The sequence below is a fragment of the Epinephelus fuscoguttatus genome, linkage group LG4 (genome assembly GCF_011397635.1).
Source record: "Epinephelus fuscoguttatus linkage group LG4, E.fuscoguttatus.final_Chr_v1".
NCBI classification, from domain to species: Eukaryota; Metazoa; Chordata; class Actinopteri; order Perciformes; family Serranidae; genus Epinephelus; species Epinephelus fuscoguttatus.
The window spans coordinates 39636104-39658396 of NC_064755.1; the positions used below are offsets into that span (position 1 = coordinate 39636104).

The 22293-nt window shown below is 43.1% G+C and overlaps 1 protein-coding gene across 1 annotated transcript in view; it reads left to right on the plus strand.

Annotated features, from left to right (window-relative positions):
• Nucleotides 1-2743: 2743 nt before the first annotated feature.
• Nucleotides 2744-22293, plus strand: part of itga11b (integrin, alpha 11b) — a 62914-nt gene continuing 43364 nt past the window's right edge. The window contains exons 1-2 of the mRNA XM_049575154.1: nt 2744-2848; nt 16035-16146. Of these exons, the coding sequence (XP_049431111.1) occupies nt 2794-2848; nt 16035-16146 (167 nt within the window). The 5' untranslated portion in view covers nt 2744-2793. The remainder of the gene's footprint in view (nt 2849-16034; nt 16147-22293) is intronic.

Consider the following 22293-nt stretch of genomic DNA (forward strand, 5'->3'; position numbering starts at 1 on the left):
AAGTTACATATCTAGAAATACCTAAACAGATCAGAAAGCTGATGATCATCAGCATTAAGGTCACCCAGGGAGGATACACCTCGTCTGTGTTGGGAGGCAAATCTTGAATCAGTCTTGGCTGGCTGAAAGAACTGACTGTTACAGATAGGTGTAGTTAGGGGCAGAAGAGTCCAGCCAAAGTGCTCCCTAATTTGTTGCCAGATTTTCAAAGCGGTAATAACTTTGGGTTTAGAGGAGTGCTTCTGTCCAGGTTTAAATGGAGGGCTGCTAAACACCGGGGCTTTTATGGATGAGGGATGACAAGACTCAGCTTCCAGATGAACCCAATTTTTATCTGTGTCCAAGATTCAGAGAGCAACTGACTTATGTAAACTGCTGCGAGTAATTTAGATTGTTCTATTCTGGAAGGTAAACGATCGGTAATGTGGAGCCGTGACAGTATGAAGCCTCTGTGTTCACATCACTTGATTCCAGCTATTGGTTGTACTTTACTATGAACATAATTAGCACTAACATTGGCATTGGCTGCTCAGGGTGAATATTCACGAGTTGTGAAACATGGTCTCATCCCAAGTCATCACATATTGCCACTCATTCAATTTTCATGTCCACATATTATGTGCTAGGTATCCTTCCGTGTCTACTGTTGACAGTCTGGGACGCCGCAACCAATGCTGGAATGTCAACAAAAACATGGTTTGGCTCTACACTGGAAGCAAACGCCAGGCTCCTGGGTGAAAGTCCAGGGTTTGTTGGACCCATCCACCTCCCCCCCACCCTCCTGAAGGGACTTTCCAAGTAATATCATGTCTTTATAGGCAGCATTTCAAAGTGACACCATCCAGCAGCATATCATACTGCAATGACAGGTGCTGTCCGGCTGTGTTATGAACTAACGCCGCATGTTTGTGTATCATACTACCGCAAAAAGAGCCATTTGGCCAGACCAGCAGCGTATCTTAACACGGTGAAAGTTTCCACCTGGCCGCATTACAGGTGTCTGACATGGAAATCACTGACAAAGCAGCAGTATTTGACGACTTCAGAATAGGAACGGATTTGAAATACTCCAAATCACTTGAGGTGGTCATTTTCATGCGAGTAATGCAAGGTGAAAATTTACTTCACAGCACACCTTTATATTACCCAGGAGAATCTTGAATTTGTGTTCAGGAAAAAGAAAATATATATTTTTGATGGAAACACAAAACGAGGAAAACAAAACAGGAACCACAGTGAAGTTATTCATACACTACTTATAAAAAAGTTTACAATTATTTAGCAATATACGAATAAAAATGAGATATCTCTGAATGCATTTACAGCTACACTCACTGTGTTAGAAAGTTATATTTACCATCTTTTAAGGGGGGATTCTGCCAATTTTGAAATTCATAAATGGTATTCCCATTGTCTGTTACAGTCCAGAAAACACAACTAAATATGAGCATCTGTCTTCTAAACCCAAAAACCAGAGTGCTTAGACTCTAATTTGTGATGTCATAGGGTGTAGTTGCTCCACAGATAATGACTGGTGAAAGATGTTCCAGATGACACAGAACGCCAAAACACACAGGCGGCAAATGTCTTGCATCGAACAATACGCCCCTGTTATTTTCAATGTACAATCCCATACCAGCAGTGGCTAGACACGCTTCGGCACTCTATGCCGCTGTCCGATTTCCAGCCTCGCCACCCCCAGAATCAAGTGCATTTTCCCTCCACTCGCTCTCTGCTTGTACATACCAGCTCCCTTAGCAGCTCTTCTTCTCTGCTCCTGTGGCAGCTTGACTCCTCTCCTCCCCATTGATGCATGAAGAGAGCTCTGTTGCTGCCTCATGTGTGACAGACTGGATGATGAGAGACTTGTTGTTGAGGTTGAGAAATATCCCGAGCTAAACTACCCACAGTCCTGTTATTATAAAGACAGTGGCCAAAAAGATACTTCCTGTTGAGTCGTAGCTCTGGAGATCGGCTCTTCAGGTGAGTAATCAGGTTTAAGTAGAGGCTAACGCAGAGGTGGAATAGGTACAGATCTTTCAGTAAAGGTACTAATAACTTTGTGTGGTCGTTTGTTAATGAGCTGCAGTGCGACGCATCCTGTGTGTGCTAGTGGCGGCGCTTGACATGTGTCACATGATGTGCCGCGCTGTTTTCAGCTTGAGAGCACCCAGGGGAATGTTCTGAGTATATGGGCACATTTTCTGTTTCACAACTGAGAACACTACAATATGAAAATGTTTATCTGGGTACAAGAAGGAAAACAAACATATGTGGGTCCACTAAGGAGTAGCCACACTTTACACCCTATGACATCACATGTTTAGGACTCATGTTCACAAATACTGATTGAACTTTCACAGGCTATGGAAATTACTTATTGTAATTCTTATTTTAGGTGGTGTTCCCCTTTAAAACATCACTTTAAATGCTTCATGTTGGTAGTTAATGTAAAATATTACCCAGGATCCTCGGTGCTCCTCAGTAACTTTCTCTCTGGGATTCCTGGACAGATGTTCACATCTGGCCACAGACACAAATGAAGGCATTTCCTGATTGTGCACCGATCGAGACATTAAAGCTCCTGTTCTGACAGGAGAAGGTGAAGTTAAAGAGATCGCTGTGTGTGTGTGTGTGTGTGTGTGTGTGTGTGTGTGAGAGGAGGTGTGTTTACTGTGCTCCTCCTCTCTCTCCCTCTCCCTCTCTCCTCCTTCACACATCAGAGCAGCAGAGTTAAGAATCAACCCACAGACACTCACACACACTCGGTTTCTTTCGCTTTCAAACACACTCATGGATTATTATCATCTTCTTCTTCTGCTGCTGTCGACCTGCAGCTTCCTGCCAGGTGAGTGAGTGAGCATCACACAGCACAGATCAGAGAGACAGAGAGACAGGTGTTGCTGATGGATCGTTGGCTCCATGTGAGTGAGTTATGAGCCTCAAAGTTGGACCTACTCATTGGAACTCACCCGTTGCCATGGCGACCGATTAATCACAGCACAGGGAGGTGATTGAGGTGTTCAAAAGTATTTTACCTTTTTATTTACACTTGAAGAAGCATCAAGGCTAAAGACAGAACTTTATTTCAAACTTTATTTTTGTTAGATTTTAAGCTGTTTCTGTTTCAAGCTGCAAACTGGTTGTTGGCAGGATGTTTCCAGTCACACCCTCTGCCTTCATGTCATGTCATTCATCTGGTGCATGAATCAAAAGTCCATTAGATTGGCTTATTCTGAGTGCTCACAGCTTCACTAAGAAGCGTTTAAACACCTCAATCTAGCGTTCTCTGACAGTGAATGTGAAATCTGAGTGTTTTTATCTGCACACATGTTTTTATTTTCTCCTGATGGATCTTTGAAGCAGAGCACGTGGGTTCATTCAAAGCCATCTTAACCCTTTATGAGATTTATTAGCCTCTTTGAGACTTTATGAAGTCGTTCTGAGCCTCTGAAAGTCTTTGTAGTGTGAGTTTAAGTCCAACTCTGAGTTCCAACTTTCTGAGTAACTGTCACTTGTAGTGCAGTGATAAAGTGGGTTTTTGGGTGGTTGGTGGTTTAAAGCAGATGAGGAAGTGAAAGAACTGTTGAGTCAAATTGGTTTCCTTCACACTCAGAATGGATATTAAGATCTGTCAGGGTGTTAGAAATATCACTTAAAGCCCTGAGAGCATTTCCTCAAGACTTCACTATCTATACACACAATAATATCTTCATCCTCAACTCAAGGTCCACTTACTTGTTCTGGAGCTTGAGTTGAGATTGATGAGAGCTGCACCTGTGTGTCTAAAGGTGTAAAGCCTGTCCTGATGGGTGGTGATAGAAGGAAGGTGATGGTCATAACTGGTGATGTGCGTCATAATGCCCTCGTAAAACCATTTCAGACCAAAGATTCGTGACGAGTTTTGGAACATTGCAGAGAAAAGCTACAGAAGTGTCAACTGAGCTCGACTCAAGCCGGCTGATGATGTCACCTGCAACTCAGCTGGTCAAATCGCCAGAGGCTGCTTTCCGCTGGTCAAGTCAAAATGACCACAGGTGGCGTGTTTGCTTGCTGTAGCAGGTGCTCTGTCCCCGCCGAGCCCTCTGTCGCTGCTGCCGCTAGCTCTATGTGCTTATGCCCCGCCCACACACACACACATTTTCATTGACTGACTAATTGGTGCTGGTTATGGTGTATTTATTATGAATTTAGTCCATCTGATGCTCGTTTTAGGCAACTGTAGCCAGTATCTCACTATCACTGTCCTCATTCAGATTTTAAGAAATTACAGTCAGCCACAAAATAAACCTGAAAAGCTGCAAATCAGAACAGAAGTACACGTAGAGATGATACACCCATCATCTAACTGCAATGGGGTGAACTTTCAGGTTTTTAAAATGTTGCAGAGCAGCACATTGCAAGTTGACTCTTTCAACTCATCTCATCATGACTCTTTCGTCTGTACTGGGCTTTAAATAGCTCCGTAACCCCTTTCCCACCAAACTAGCTCTGGTTCTTGACCTGATTCCATTCAGGACTCTTGGAACCTTGGTGCTATGTAGTGAACCAGTTTTGATCAGAAACATTGTAATCAACGATGTGTCATCAGTGGCGGGTGTTGCACAGTGCACAACAGAAGCAAACAGTAGCAGCAAGACAGCAGATTGCATTGATTACCTGCAAACGTTTGTTTGTATCAAAAAACAAGCATGGGCCAACTCTTAATGGGACCACTGATGATTTCTCACTTAACTTCTTGATTCTTGCCTTCTCCATTCTCTCTCCAACCTGTAGAATATGACACACCCACTGATGTCATCACAGTTCGCAGCTTAGGCAAAGCAAAACCTGCTATTTTTTGGTTATAACACAACTTGTTGGGTTCTGAACCAATTTATTTTTGATTGAAATGGTCTGTACGGTTCAAAATCAAGTGGAGAAACCAGAACAGAATCACATCCATGTTGGTGGAAGAGGGGTATATATGGATAAAGTATGATCAAGTGTCTCTGTGGTGGTCCAGTGTGCAAGAAAACATGGCTAGGCAACCCAGGGCACTTTTTCATGCTGGTGCCCATTTGATTTCTTTTGTCCCTGCCCCTCAGACCCTCCGCCACTGATATTCATATTCATTCTGACATTCATATTTTATTAAGAATTTTCCTAGTTGACCAATAGTTGTCATTTAGGGCCATTAGTCGACTGGTCGCCTGCATGTTTGCAATATAAATTCAATAATTAAATGATATATTTTGGTGGTTTGAGTTGAAGGTGTGAGAAAGAATAGTATCAGTAACATTGTTAACACTGTGCTACATTACAGAGAAATACAAAACCGTACTAATGAACCTTCATTAATATAGGCCTATATTTTATCTCCAAGTGCACGTCACACACTGAGCGAGCCGCCTGTTAATGACGCTGTGGGCTAATGGGCATGTAGCTACTTCCATGTTTCAGATGATACGTCATGTTTGTAGTCGACCAATGAAGATGAGTTTACATATCACCTTGGGTTCGTCCTTCACCTTCTCAAAATGATCCCACACTTTGGATTTCCTGCCTGACATGTTATTAACTAGCCTGTGGAATAACTGCAGGTACCAGCCCTGGAAATGAACCTGACTCCTGTCTGACTGCTGAGCGTGGACACTTCCTGTGTCTGTCCTTTCAAATTAAATTCCAATATGGTCCGGTCATATGGGTTTTGGTTTATTTTGACAAGGCGCAGCTCCTAATAGAGTTTCATGTTTGTTTGTTTGTCTTGCCGACTAATTACCTTTCTGGTCGACTATTAGAGGGCCGCTCTAATATTGTGCATGAAGCCAACAGCTTAACATAGTGGTAAAGAAAAGTTTGTAACATGTTCATCCTCTGGGGAGCATGAATGTGTTGAGTAAGCGATTTCAGTATGCTCAAAACAAACAAGTATAATTTCATCATGTCTAAAGGCAGAAGTGTTTGTAGCTGTTTCAAATAGTCACGCTTGAAGGCAGCGTGAAAAGCCATCACAGAGAAGAGGGATGACATGCAATTATTAGTGCAAAGAGGAAGAACAGTGCAGTGCACACTTGTGTGGCTTTTCCTGTCTTTTGAAGAGGAAGTACTTTGAATTAAGTCAGTCAGGGGAAGCATTGAAGAGCTCCACTGCTAACAGCCAGCGGTTCAGTTCAGTTTGAGGATTCAGTTTGTAAAGGGACGGTTCAGATTTTTTAAGGTACCTATCCACAGTCAGTGTATTACCTACAGTAGATATCGGTTGCCTTCCTGCCTGAGCCACGAGGCAAAGCTTTCAATTTACTGGTCCATCTATGTCCCAGCCCTCACCTATGGTCATGAGCGCCGGGTAGTGACCGAAAGAATGAGATCGTGGATACAAGTGGCTGAAAAGAGTTTCCTACGTGGGGTGGCTGGGCTCAGCCTCAGAGATAGGGTGAGACGCTCAGACATCTGGAGGGAGCTTGGAGTAGAGCTGCTGCTCTTTCGCATTGAAAGGGGTCAGTTGAGGTGGTTCGAGCATCTGATCAGGATCCTCCTGGCCTGAGCTGTGGCTGGTTTTGAGGCTTATGTAACTTCTGCTCATACTGTGGAGAGTTTTACACATATTAGCAAACTGTAACTGATAAATGAAAGGATGTTTTGCTGCCTCTCGTTGCAATTGTAGTCTGAAAACAAAATAATTCACAGGGGTCAACAGCCGGCAACTTTTAAGGGGTAATGTTTACTTGTAATGTTACTCAATGCATGAGATCACAACATGAATGCATTAACACACCTTAAATTTCAATGTGACAAGTTTGACCATTCCATTCGTTTTTTATTGTCTCTCTTGGATGACATACATTTTTAGTAATGAGTGGATCTTCAGGTGTTTAAAAATGTGTATTCATCTTAACCAAATTATGTGAACTGCATATATTCAATCCTCCAAAAAAAAAGCACCATGGAGGGTTGTTCCTGTGGGCTCCAGCAACACTAAACCCCTGAGCTTGCCTGAGAAGGACTGAATGCACAAAGCTGCTATTTTTAAATATCCCATGGAGAGAGACTCTCACTGCAGCCTGTTCTATTTTGTGCTGAAAATGTGGGCGTGCAGCCTCGTTCTGTGGACGATAAACGAGGTGCAGACTTCCATCTGTGTCACTGCTGATGAGGAAATACAGTCAGTACGTTTACATGCACAGCTTAATCGAGCTATGCTCAAAATTCGATTTTGGCATCTAATCAGCCTTCTGTCCTTGTCCCAGTTTACATGCAACTGAGATAATCAAATTACTGACGGGAACGTGTCCTCCTCCTTAAAACTAGGTGGTGATATGAGTCGTTTCAGCAGGTTAATACGGCCTCCTTTCCGGTTGAGCTCTTACGTCACTTAATAAACAACTGGAATCAGGTGGCAGACCGGCATTTTCGAACAACAGCAAGATGGATAATCGTACAGTTTTGTTCATCTCGTACGTAACGTACGCCTTACTGATTGTGCAGATAAGGTGCACGCTGTCCCTCGTGGTCATGGTGATTTCGAGAGGCAGACAAGAACGCCGTATGCTGTTGGAGGGCTACAACAATAGCATGTCTTGTCTGTTCCGGGATTATACGCCAGCGCGGGTTTCAAAGGTACCATGCCGAAAGTGTTTGGGAGAAACGGGGCTTCAGAGTCACACTAAATTTCATGTTTAGGTTTGGCCGTGCTTTCTTCATACAGTCTAGGGGAAATGTTCTGAAATGAGCTGATGGTGGTGAGAGATAAGGTCAGAAATCACCTTCCTGGAGCTGTACAAAATCTAACGCCAATCTGGCAAATATCGACTGACTGACCTCCCAGTCTTTAGGCACTACTGCTGCTGTCAGAACAAATTTACAGAAGACAACACTTGAGTCCCAGTGGATGAAGTCAGAGCCCACTTTCCTGTTTCACTCTGATTAAATTGTGTTTCCATACATTAAAACTGCAGCATCATGATCCCACTGGCCTCTAAATTGGATTTGGGTAGATTTTGGCGCGATGGCTGTGGGGCTGTGGATGTTTCCCTCGAGTGTCAGCCTGCAGGTCAGTGAGCTCTCGCTGGGAGGTGATGGGTTTTTCCTCCAGGAACTGCGAGGGTGAGATGGTTTTTATGGCAAGTTGTGGCTTTTAGGCGGATCGTTAAACTCGTGCAGCAACACATCCGTCATGATATTGTTGTTGTTGCTGCTGCTTGTCAGTCTGTGGTTGGTAACACCACACAGGAAGCCATCAGTCACCACCTGCCTCCTTCAAAACACACCGGCTTCAATCACTCTTACACTATTATCCAGTAACCGTCTGAAGTTGATTTAACCTCCTTGATGTCCCAGATGGGTGGGGTTTGTCACCTCTGGAAACAGATGTGTCCTGGCAGGTTCTGAATCTCAGCAAATTGTCTTTAACTAGACTCCCAAACTGTCCTGTGAGCTGTTGAATTTCTCTGACACTCGGTGCGCTCTCTCTTGTATCAATCTCCACCCATGTGGCACTGCACTTCTACAAAACAAACCATAATAGAAATATAACTTGGCTGAGTCCTGCTGCCTGCTTGGCACCACAGCTGCAATTCATAGTAACCACAGACACGCACGGTGGTTTTATTTTGTCTGTAACGAAGACTCTGCTTCAGGGACAGAACAGTCCGATAAATTTGTCTGTGCATAAAAAAAGTTTTATATAACTAAAGAAAATAAAATGCCTCCTTAATTTTTCTGCCAGTACTGAGTGTACGCTGGAGGACGATCAAGTCAATCCCTGATACGTGTCATCTTATGTAAGAGGAAAGTTTCACACCAAACTTCATTCAAAAAATTCTGACTTTAAAGTGTCCTTGCTCACTGGAAGAGATATTCACACTGCAGTGTGTCACTCAACACGTTTTCTACAACAGCTTGAGTCACATTTACATTCAGCTCATATATCATCCACCAAGTAGCAGCGTTAACATGAAAATTTGACTGTGATATACAAAGAAGATGCAACAATGAATATGCAAGTTGATTCTCGCGTCATTTACAAAGCAATCTCAACACAAGGTCCATTTAGTGGCTGCTCTGGAGCTTCTGATCACTAACACTGAGAGGAGAAAGTGCGCAACAGTTCAGTCACCAGGAGAAAATGTTGGCATTGTGCGTTTCTGCAAACCATGAATTAGCTACATTTGCATGTTTCGTACGTATCATACCAGGGTTTGTAGTGACGTAGTACATGAGCTGACTTTGTCCTCAGGAGGTGGACGGGATGGTGGAAGGCATGACATCTAGGTGAGACCCCTGCTCATCGTCAGACCACTGTTCAAGCAACAGTGGTCTGACAAACAACAAAAACGGTTGTTTTTTAGCGGGTCATTTCTGTGTTTCCAGCCATGTTTCAGGCACCAAATGTGCAACCTGTTGCTGTTTTTCCAGAGAGGATAGTACCATGAAAAGCTTTTTACCAAGCAGCCCTGTCCCCTGGAAATTATACACAACTACAGTAATCTAAAACAGCCAAAACGCTGTGAAGAAAATGTAATGCTGAGTAAATTATGTTTTCTATTAACATAATGAGGAAATGCTGCTAATTAGCATATCTGGCAAGTCACAAAAAACGTTGATACTGAATGCATCAGCAAAATGTTCATTGACAACATATCTCAGTTGTGTTATGCCAAGAGGCAATTTTGCAACACAGTTTCCACTAATAGTGACTACAGCATTATAATTTCAATGACCCTTTTCATTGAATGATGATTGCGTTTGTTGCCTTAACCTAAAGACAACAGTCTGGATGCGAGCCAAATTCCGGCGTCAAAGTCCTGTACTTTTCTATGCCTGTCATCCTCCCCATGCGCCTCCTTCATAGGCCTATACACGGTACAAAAAGTAATGTTTCTTTACCTGACAGAAATGTCTCTGAACATAATCGAGATGTTGCCACAGCAAGGAAAGCAGTACAGTAACATAAAAACGTAATTTTTAGGAGTCAGGGTTTTACCACAGGGATTACTAAACCTAACGACGCAACACATTCTTACTCCGACTTCGTTACATACTTACGTTTAGTCATGGACTTTCAGTGTCTAGACACGACTTGCAAGGTACCCTGGGTGTGTTGGTTGTTGATGTCCTGGCACACCATGTCAAGTTCTGCCTGTTGCATGTATTGTCTTCTTTAAAAACACACTTCTGTTTTCACAGGAAATTTAACATTTAGATACAGTCTCTTTCAAAATAAACACACTATGTTGGTACAAAACTGCAAAATGACTTTTTTTTCTTCAACAACTAATGCACATAGTTGGGTTTAGGAAAAAAGAACAGGGTTTGGCTTTACAATCTTACTGGACATGAACACCACCCTCCGAGGTGAAAGTCGGTGTTTGTTGGACCCATCCACTATCCTCCCCGTCCATCCTACTCAGACTCTTGCCACCTTAATGTTTGTTCTTGTCCCATTGTGTTTCTCCCTGATGCTGCCTGCTGCCATTAAAATATAACAGCGACTGGCCAAGTATCGTGCTGAGGTTAAAGGTGTCTGACGCCGGAAGTTACTGCCCAAGCACCGGATTTCGATGACTTTGCCGTTGGTTGAACAACATGTTTATCACAGCGTTGCTGAAACGTAAAGTTTTAATGTATTCTCGATATAATAACATACAAATGTGAGGAATTGTGGTTTGCAAAAATGTACGTCATTTTTTGGCAGCTGGGTTGCAACAAAGGACAAAGACAAAAAGACAAGAGAAATCATGTAATTCTCAGTTCAAGTTCCAACAAAGGGTGAAATGCACCATTAACTGTCCTGCCAAGCAAATCGTGTCCTGGCGCTCCTGTGCTATTTACACAAATCTAATGAGGTAATACGCAAACATTTGGCACAAAATTGGTAGCCGGGAAATCCAGACCCAAATCTAGAAAGATTTAGGGTCTGGCTATGAGTAATGCAAATGGCCCAACTCGAGGGGCGGCACCAAGCATGCATTTGAAAATATCACTGCACGCAACTGGATAACAGTTGACTGTAACTGTAACCAGTCGACAAAACAGCAAAAACGTCCTTCTTGCAAAGGAAAGATTCGAGTGCCGTCTTCAGTTACTCTTTTAGAGGAAAAAGCCAAGTCCAACTCGTTCACTGTAGCGGCCAAAGCCGTTTCAAACAGCTGGTGTTCATCCGTAGCCATCTTGCAGTGTTTACTGACTGATTCCGGACTTTGTCGTCGCAGCTCTGTCGTCATCTGTTTAGCTCGCCTCTGGCCCGCCTATATCAGATACACCGATGTCACTGGTGCAGCTTGGCTACAAGGGCATGGGTAATGAGCATCATTACTGATTATCAGAGTGACTCGCCGAGCAAATTCAAATTGTGCTCTCGTGAGAACTCTGGATTTCCAGGGTACAAAATTGGCCCCTTTCTATGCAAATGAGCCTCTGTGTTTAAACAGTCCAACTGACAAAGATCAGTGTCACTAGCTACACACAGTTACACTGACATTATTAGCATCTTCAGGGAGTTGGTAGCAACTGAAGCTCATTCATGAGGGGCGTCACACCCAGACTTTCCAGTGATCAAATTTCTTGCCTGAGGTTTTGATGACTTCCTCTGCACCTCATCATTCAGGACCTGCAGCATGCTGTCTGACAGTGTCACTTTTCCTTTTCTCTCTGCCATTGTTCTGCCTTCTGTTCTTGGCATAAAAGGCAACATTTATACTTTGCTGCATGGATAATTGCAATCAGCTGTAAAAAAGGGCAAATTGCACTCAGCTGCAAAACTTTATGGGCGTGTCTGTGCTGTAATACTATGAGAGAAATATCTTTTATGAATCAAGCCTTGAGACGGGGCAGAGAGCAGTTAGTGATGCACAATTCATGGTGCTATCAGTGGCCACAATCTGAGAATTAGCTCATGAATGTGGCTAAAACAGTGATTATACAATGCTGCTTGAGATCATCAAATTGTTTCACATGCATCTTGTAACCTGGTTGATCAGCAAAATTGTTTAAAATGCTAGGGTTTTTTTTGGCACGTGATGTTGTTTACCAGATGTTGACACACAAATCTGACAGGTCAGAAAATATCCCACAGGCTGTCGGGGTCGTGACCTCTGACTTGTGCTGCTCGTCAGAGAGGTGGAGGCTCATCCTGCTGGTCAACATGATCATCAGGCTTCAGTGATGCTGAGCCAATGGAGCCGTCTGCCTGCCTGCTGGAGGAAGTGACACAGACGGCTGTGAGCTGCCTGACAGCGAGCTCCGTTCACTAAATCACTCCCATCTTTGACCTGATTAGACTTATTTCCCGCTGCTGCGTCTGATTTAAAAACTGGAGATTTTGCAAAAACAGCACAGACTTTGTTTCTCTTCAAACAAAAGTATCCTCTCCATCGCTGCAGCAGTAGCTGCAGCTGGATATTAATCTGTTGTCAATTATTACAGCAGCTAAGACACGTCTGGAAAAATCACCTAAGTATGAACACACACAAACAAGTCACAAAGATCCTTCATTGTGTAAAGAATTAAAAAAATGTGTCACGGGTGCCAGAGAGGATCATCTAAATCAGTCAGACCATCCAGCAGCAGCGATAGGAGACCGTCAGACTTGGATCTGGATCTCGTGTCTCTGCTCTGCCAAGTCTCTCTCCGTCTTTCGCCAGCAGCTCCAATAAATCGAGCAGGTCTTTGGCTCGCCTCAGACAGGAGCAGATTTCTCTCAGCTGCGAGGAAACAAATGCACCTTAAAGGGAGAGACAATTTACCCATCATTCCCTTCTTTCCCAGTGTCTTTTGTTTTTGTCCTCAGCAGCCAAATTCATCACCGCTGGCAAACGTTTCCACAGCTCGCCAAGTTTTCCGAGCGTTGAGCTCATTTACACAGCTGGAGGAGACAGAGGAAATACTTTAGCACAGAGGTCACAGGGTCATGGCGGGGTCCAAGGGTCACCAAATTAGTGCCTGGTGCAAGGACACTGGAGCAGAAGCAGTTGGAGTTATAATTATAGAGACAGACACTTTGAATTTACAGTAGAAATCTTTATGGCTTTCTTACAGCTCCTAAAGTCAGATGGATGAATATAATCACTGGATGAGATTTAGACCAGAAATAAAATGTGAAAAACAGCATATAGATTTCTATGATATATAAACGTCTGTCTGTGCTCTACAAGCTGCTCCTATATTCCAGAGTGGTGACACAGTTTCTGGAGAGCTGAGAAGAAAAAAGCTGGAATAGTTGGAAGGTCACCGGAGCTCTGAGCACAAAACCATGAGGAAGGAAAAATTAAGACTTCTATCAGAATCTGTTTTTATTATTTCTCTCCTGGTATTCCACACAAATAAAGTCACTGTGATGATCTGACTGAGGAAGAATGCCTTGGATTGTCTTTACACATAATTTATCATACAGTTTTTATCCTTTATTTGGATGATACAGATTGGACTTCTGTATGAAATCATCTCTTCCCTCCTTTTTCCAGCCTGCTCTCACTTTCCTGTCGTGGAAAGTAAAAAGAGCGGTGACGTCATTTTCATCATCCTTTATTATCTGTCTTTTTGTCAGACTTGGCAGCGTTACGAGGCCTTCCAGTCCTCCCTCGCTCCTTCTGTCAGCTGGCCTTCCCGATAATAGAGATTTTAATTGAAACCAGAAGAAGGTCCAGATTCAGTTGGTGCGGGAGGAAGAGGAGGGAGGCGAAGGGTTTCTGATAACAGTGAGGAGGCTCCGTCAGGTTCTGTCTACTGCGGGACAGATTTCAGTAGCAAATTTCATAGTATGAAATTAAATCAAACTGAGAAAACAAGCTGAAGTTACAGTACAGATGGATCCAAACATGAAGGTGCAGAAATTGATATTAAACTGTCATGTGACCCAAATAACAGAAGTCTAGATCTTTCATACTTTGTTTCAGTGCTCAGCTCAGAGTATGGTTACTTTAGTAAAAGTAGTAGGCCTAACAATACAGTGTGGAAATACTATAATAAAATTTAACTTGGGTAAATGTAGGCATATACAAGCAACCCAGTCGCCAGAGGAAAATTTTGGTGTTGTATGATTCTGCAAACCATGGATACATTTCTAAAGTGACAAGGTCATAACTGCCTTAATTCTTGGTGACATGGATTCAACAAAGTGCTGGAAACATTCCTCAGAGATTTCTGTCCATATTGACATGATGACATCACACAGTTGCTGCAGATTTGTCGGCTGCACATCTATGATGTGAATCTCCCGTTCCACCACATCCCAAAGGTGCTCTATTGGACTGAGATCTGGTGACTGTGGAGGCCATTGGAGTACAGTGAACTCATTGTCATGTTTGAGATGATCTGAGCTTTGTGACATGGTGCGTTATCCTGCTGGAAGTAGCCATCAGAAGATGGGTACACTGTGGTCATAAAGGGATGGACACAGTCAGCAACAATACTCAGGTAGGCTGTGGTGTTTAAACCATGCTCAGTTGGTACTAAGAAAATCTCCCCCACACCACCAGCAGCAGCCTGAACCGTTGATACAAGGCAGGATGGATCCATGCTTTCATGTTGTTTACACCAAATTCTGACCCTACCATCTGAATGTGGCAGCAGAAATCCAGACTCATCGGACCAGGCAACGTTTTTCCAATCTTCTATTGTCCAGTTTTGGTGAGCCTGTGTGAACTGTAGCCTCAGTTTCCTGTTGTTAGCTGACAGGAGTGGCACCTGGTGTGGTCTTCTGCTGCTGTAGCCCATCTGCTTCAAGGTTGGACAAGGTGTTGTTGGTTCAGAGATGGTCTGCTGCAGACCTTGGTTGGAACCAGTGCTTATTTGACTTCCTGTTGCCTTTCTATCATCTTGAACCAGTCTGGCCATTCTCCTCTGACCTCTGGCATCAACAAGGCATTTTGGCTCACTGGATATTTTCTCTTTTTGGGACCATCCTCTGTAAACCCTAGAGATGGTTGTGGGTGAAAATCCCAGTAAATACTCAGACCGGCCCGTCTGGCACCAACAACCATGCCACGCTCAAAGTCACTTAAATCACCTTTTGTCTCCATTCTGATGCTCAGCTTGAACTTCAGCAGCTCATCTTGACCATGTCTACATGCCTAAATGTATTGAGTTGCTGCCACGTGATTGGCTGATTAGCTATTTGTGATCATGAGCAGTTGAACAGGTGTACCTAATAAAGTGGCTGGTGAGTGTATATTATTCTGTTGGATTATGATTACTGATGCATTAATGTGTTCATCACTTGGAGCTTATTTTAATGACTTCATATACTGCTGGTTTGGTTGAATCTATAATAACACATCATCATTGATTATTGATTATATTTTGTATTAATAATCTGCATCTGTAAAGTAACTAAAGCTGTCAGATGAATACATTCCAGCACTGCTTTTTATTGTCTCTAAGAAATAAAAAGAAAAGAAACAAACAAACAATCATGCCAGTAAAACTTCCCTCAACAACTGAATATTTCTCAACATTTGTGTCTCATTTTATGAACCTCAAGTATTTTAATCCTGGTTCAACGAGGTGAAGCACTTTGAGACTTTGTTGTTATTATAATGATTATTATTTATAGTGTTGGTTCCGCCCTGTTGGAAGGTGCTCTCAGTATTTGTTCCCTCCACATACCTGTGGGTAAAGAACACCTGTGTGTGATTTAGTATTTTGGTCCTTTTCTTTCTGTGGGAACGTGGAGCAGGAACAGAATCTGATTCCAGGCCAGAGGGGCTCTTAGAGGAAACTCTGATTCCAGAAGATCTTTCAGTGATGAAGTGTAATTTACGTTTTGTGGAAGCCATTTTCCCTCAAAGTCCTCCTCAATTAGAGACTTTCCTACAGAGCTCCGAAAAAGGGACATAAACCTTGTGCATTTAGCGGTGGGTTTAAAGAGTCGGTGGACAGAGTGATATTGATGGAGTGATGGCAGTGAGACAGTTTTTCCAAGAAGGAGAGATTTTAATCTGCTCGTGTAGGAGTAGAAATGACTCTGCTGGAAATCCACAGGCCAGTTATCTATGTGGGCTGGTTATACTGGGCAAATGATGTTGTGTCAGCTGAGTGTCTTTTCTGTGTTTCAGATCTTCAGCTCTGCTTCAACTTTGACACAAAGAACTTCAAGATCTTCTATGGGTCTAAAGAAAACCAGTTTGGTTACACAGTCCAGCAGCACGAGGTGGGAGGACGCCAGTGGTAAGAATCCCAGTTTACTATTCATCCACCACTGCCAGAAACCAGTCTGTAGAAATTGTATCATCACACAGACACAAGTGTGCATCTATTCGGGGACGAGAGGCTTGTGACAGCGTGAGACTGATGATGTCCTCCTCAACTGAGCTGTAACGTTAGCTAGCTCAGCGGAGGACATTTTTTCCATTAGGCCTTTCCTATCTAACCAAAAGCCCATTTCTCTGACATCTTGTTCTCCGCGAAACAAATGCTCAATGCTCTTAAGTCCCATTTCTTCGAAAGTAAGACAACACAATTTCAAGAAAAAATGTTTACGTTTCTGTAAACCACGGATATGGTGCATTCGCAGTGGATACATTAAAACTTTTCTCAACAATGCTGTGGTGAACATGTGGTTAGATTTAGGCACAAAAACCACTTGGTTATAGTTAAGAAAAGATCAGATGTTGGTCTAAAATACCCACCTTTGGTAGCACAAAAGCCACTGTTAAAGCAGACATGGGGCAATGAAAAACACCAGAGATTAGAGGCTCAAACACCATTGGGAAATGCAATGAAGGGTTGGTCAAAATTAGTAAAAATTAGTGGCTCAAATGCCTCTAGAAGCCCATGAAGGGATTGTAAAAACACCTGGGATCAGTGGCTCACATGGTACCAGGAATCCCCTTGAAGGGTCAGCAAGAACAACCAAGATTGATGGCACAAACACCACTGAGAAACCCTGTGAAGAGCACTTAAAAACACCCAGGATCAGTGGCTCAAATGCCGCTGGAGAACACAGCGAAGGATCAGTAAAAACACCCGGGATCGGTGGTTCAAACACTGCTGAGAAAGGCCACGAAGGGCTGGTAAAACACATCCAGGATTGCTGGGAAATGCCATGGGTGGTCTGAAAAAAGTACCCAGCGCTGGTGCCATTAATATAACTGGAGAACAGCACAAAGGGGGAGTTACAACACCCAGGATTGGTGGCTCACACGCTGATGGGAAACGCAGCAAAGGGTTGGTGAAAGCCCCTGGGATTGGTGGCTCAAACACAGCTGGGAAACACCGCAAATGGTCGGTAATAATACCAAGTGTTGTTGGCTGATCCTGAACTGAAACTTACTACAAGGAGTGTGAATTTTCGGAGAAACGGGACTTTGGAGTGATGGGCATTGGTTTTTGGGATAACAGGCCATAGAAGAAGTGGGCTTTTGGTGCAGTGGGACATTTTTCGGACTAATGTGGCTTTAGAATTTTGGGCCATCTGAACAATGGCACGGTACCCTCAGTGGTACGAGGTGAGCTAGCAGGAGATGCATGCTTCCTCCTGTGTGGTGATCTGCTTGGCAGGTGTAGTTCTGTAGAAAGAAAATAGTTCCTACATGAAACTGCTCACAAGGTCTGTGGATTATCTTGAGTAACCAGGTCATGATTTCTGTGAAGAGACATTCCTGTTGAGTCCTTCAGATGTATTTTTGGGAGCTTTGAGCACCACAAGCCGAGTGCCATCTAGTTCTGTTATATAGGAGAGAAGGCAGACATTTCTACAGCCGAACTCTCCAACACATCTCGACTGATAAATAGCACTATAGGTAAGAGGATAAATATGTAGTGAACTTTGGGTGAGCTGCCCCTTTAAGATAAATCACAATATAGATATCCACTCCATTATCAACAAAGCTTCAAGGTGTTCACAAGGATCACGTTTTGTTAGACAGCAGTTGGACGTCTCAGTTCGTCTCCTCTCCAAGTCTCTTCAGGTAGAGACAGAGTGGATCATGTCTGTCTGTCTGTCTGTTGAGTTTCAGGATTTAATGGAGACTGTGGATCTGTCAGATGTGTCCTGGGAAAGTGAGTCGAAAAACTTTCAACTCTGAGTCGTTTCCAGGAAAGTTGGTTGCTATTTTTTGTCTTGTCAGTGAATCATTTTAAGAAGTCAGGCTCATGTTGGGATGACACGTTTTCCATTGAAGTGTCTGATCACTGGAGCAGGTGATTTATCATCCTCTCTTGCATAATCTCGTCGTGATGCTATGGCCACATAGATTATTATTATTCTGTCCCTGTACAGTTTGTCCTTGGCTCCCCATCAGTCTGCTGTTAGTGTTTGCCTCGTCTCATCCTTCATCTTTATGTTTCCAACCTGCTGCTGGATTCTCAAACACCAGGAGACACATTTCAGCCTCCAGCTGCTTCTGTCTGCAGCAACTATGAGATCTCATACTTTGGTTTCTCTCTATTTAAACTCTTCAGATGTCATCTCGAGTCTCATTAAATCTCATCAGTGATGGAGGAACCATTCAGATCTCTTATTTATGTAAAGGTACTAATGCCATATGACCTTCTTTCAAGAACACTCAGTAAGTGTTTGGGAACTGGAACAATAATAGATCTTTATGACAGAATATTTTACACAGATAGTATAACTGTTTAACCACAGTATCTACGGCAGCTGCTCATTTCAGGTTTCGTTAAGTGGTTGAAGATTTTGACTCTAAACAGCCAACTACTTGAACCTGGAGTGGACATGACCTCTGGCCTGGCTTTAATGTTAGTCATTAGCTCCCGTTAATGAACCTGCTCACACCCAAAGGACCGTATTTACGTGGGTTTTGTTGGAAGCGGCACATTCTTGAGAAACAGTGAAATGTGACATAAAAATTAGTCACTTAAACACACAAACTGCTGGTTAAAAGTCATCACGTCTACAAAAATGTGAGGAGTACGGGTGTCAGAGGTCACAGGACCCTGAAGGTTTACAGGTACAAATAATATCCCTGAGAACTATCCTGGATGAAAGAGACAAGCAGACTTTTATTAGTGGATTATTCCACTACGGTGAGTCTGTCTGGATAACAACACCTGAAATGTTAAATGTCACCAGGCTGTGTAGCAAAAACAACTCTGTAGAATAACGATCCCCTCCTTTAAACACACACACACACACACACACACACACACACAGCAGAGTGATGGGCTTCCCAGAGGGAGGCTGGGGAATAACAAACCACAACACATAGTTTCCAGATCCGCCGCTCTGCCTGCAGGACGCAGGAGAAGCCGGTCGTGAGACAAACGCAAATACTTTCCACTTATTTACCTGCGACTTCAAAGGGAGAGATTCTGTAATCCTGGAAGACTGTGAGGTATTCATCACGGCTCGAATGCTTCCAGATAAGACAAAAAAAAAAAAAAAAGGGGGACGATACAGAGAAGCAGGAATGTTGCACAATCTCACCTGCAACTGCAGACGGGACGACTCTCACTTCTTTCACTTTTAATCACATTTTGTATCTCATTTAATTTCTCCTGATTTTTTCCAGCGGCACCAACAGACTTTAAAATGACACTAAAGATACAAGATCCCTGGATTTGATTGGATCATACAACAAATACATTGCAGGGAGGTTTCACCGTTAACAGTTCAAATGAATTGGTGTGAAAGGTATCAGTCAAACTGGCTCATTTGTGGTGTGAAAGCAGTGTAGATCAGGGGCTGCTAACTATCAGTCTGGAAATTCATTGGTAAAAAAAAAAAAGTGCAGGGGCCTCGGGGATCGCTCACCCCCTTCACTTCTGGCAGTGCCCCCAGTGTTACACTCCTACATGCAAATCGAACCAGACGGCGGTAAACAACATGGATCTTTCAGAAGAGCAGTTCGACAACCTTTTCGCGGAAGTTGCAACTCTACATAAAGTTGCAAATTTAAAACCTCTGCAGCGCCTTTGTTTATGGTATTTATTAGAGGAATGCGATGTTTTGGCATGTCTGCCGACTGGCTTTGGGAAAAGCTTGATTTATCAAGCTTGGCCAACTGCATGCTCGCTGTAAGCAAATATGCTGGAAAAAACACAAACACGGATGAGGACATCGCCAAGGGAAGGGTGTCCATTGTGTTTGGATCCCTGAGACCTTTGTTGCCAGTGACAAATGGCGGAAAGTGCTCCAGAACGAAATATATCAGAAGAGATTGATAGGACTGGCAGTGGATGAGGTTCATACTGTCGTCCAATGGTAAGTCAAGTTTAACGTCACCGTTAATTTAATGTTAACATTCGTCAGCCAGTGTAAAAAATATAAATACAGTACTGCCTTTCCACGGATGTATAGCATTTGCATATTTCCCAAAATGCTGTATTATCTAACGTTACAGTGAGCTTAGCTTGACTTACCATTTCGAACTGCAGACATGTCTTGACTGGACTTCTTTCGGAGTATAAAAACGTTGCCACTAATGCCCTTTTTTTCCTGTCATGAGGAGTGGAAGGTCCTCGAAGCTTGCTGTATCTGTAGGTACACAATTCCTGGGGACACCTGCACGTTTCGGCCCCGCCCCTTCCATTGTGACTGGCTAAAGCGCAGCATCGTTCAACCTACCGTCCATTAATCTATTGGGCAGTTTATAGAAAATTAATTGATGGCTATTTGATGCACAAACCTGTGGGTGTCATCATGGTAGCTACGTCTATCATTTTTCCAGTCTGTGTTCTTGACTTGCTCTTGACTAACACCTGACAACCTTTATCCTAACTTAACCCTAAACCAAGTTAAAACTCTCAAACAGCCGTCAGAAGAAATGAGCATCTGTGATTTAAACAGGTAAACTCCATCACAGCTGCAGGTACAAAAATAACTGAGCACCGGAGTCTGAGGAGAAACACGTCGGATAAAAACTTTATTTATCCAGAGGGAAACTGCTTCAGCAGTCACCAACAAGAAAAGAGTGTATTGTTATACAAGCTGCAGGAGTGGTGTGTGTGTGTGTGTGTGTGTGTGTGTGTGTGTGTGTGAGTGAGTGAGTGTGAGTGTGAGTGTGAGAGAGTGAGAGTGAGAGTGAGTGAGAGAGAGAGAGAGAGAGAGTTGCTGAATGCAAATGGAAATGAACACTGACATTTTAAACTATGTGTGAATTTTTCCTGCTGGAGCCACTGCAGCTAAACGTGTGAGCTGCAAATCAAATCAGTTTTATTTACGGTCCCCTGAGTTACACTTAACGTCTCTCAGCGCTGGACAGCAGCCACGTTAAGAGAAAATAAATGAACTGGTGAAAACTTTAACAAAAGCAAAGCAGAGCTGCATGTGGGGCCGTGTGTGTTTGTTTGTTGAGGATGTTGTTGTGTCTGTTAGGGGTCGAACTGTTGACCTGTGTCGACCTCTGAGGTCAAACCTCTGGCGGAACATGTTTACAGAGACGAGTGTTTATGTCATCTGGCAGCCTCTATGTTGGATCTGTGTGTGTTTGTGTCTGCTTTAGTTTGGGTTTTTCTCCTTTCACTCAACAAGCACGCTCAACCAAACAGAACTGCCACTGCTTAAGCTAAACTGCTGGCATGGCTGATGAGCTGTTGATTTATCTTGCGTTTCTTGATTCATTTAATAGTTTAGTGTCTTTTTAATTGACTCGTAACTGTCATAACTCAAAGAAACCTAAAGAAAAGACAAGATTTAAATCATTTCCAAATCTTTCCAGCAGCAGCAGCAGAGCTTGAAAGCATAAAAATGTCTAAAACATTTACATTAATCTTCAGGTTGTGAAGAGTGAGAACTTTTTTTGGAGCTGTATTTAAATGTGAAACACACCACCTTATTCACACCAAATCTGTGAGGGGGCTGGATCACAAGGGGGAATGAAATGCCCTATCAGATGGGACTTAAAGGATCGTTGGACATTTAAGCAGCAAAACTAAAAACCATAGTTAAAACTTGACAGAGAACAGAACTAAAATTTTAGCTTCTGAAATATTCTGTGAAGCTACGGTGCTTCTTGTGGTAATTGTGCACAGTATCTCTCGTAATGGGGAGTCAGAGAGCAGTTCTGCAGCTCTGCTCTGATTTCTGCTACATTCACATTTTACAGAATGTCATTAATATTTTCAGCATTAATGATGTGTTATTTCACCCACCAGAAACCCTTCCACATGTCCTTGTGTGTGTAACAAGCAGAGTGCATTGTGAACCCGCCTATGTGCATCTTACTGTCTGAATAATCCATCCATCCATCCATCCATCCATCACTTATCCAAAGCTGGCTCACAAGAAGAAGCAGGCTGAGCAAAGTATTCCAGATACCCTTCTCCCAAGCAACGCTTTCCAGCTCTTCCTGGGGGATCTGAAGGCGTCCCCTGGCCAAACAAGATATGTAATCCCTCCAGTGTATTCTGGGT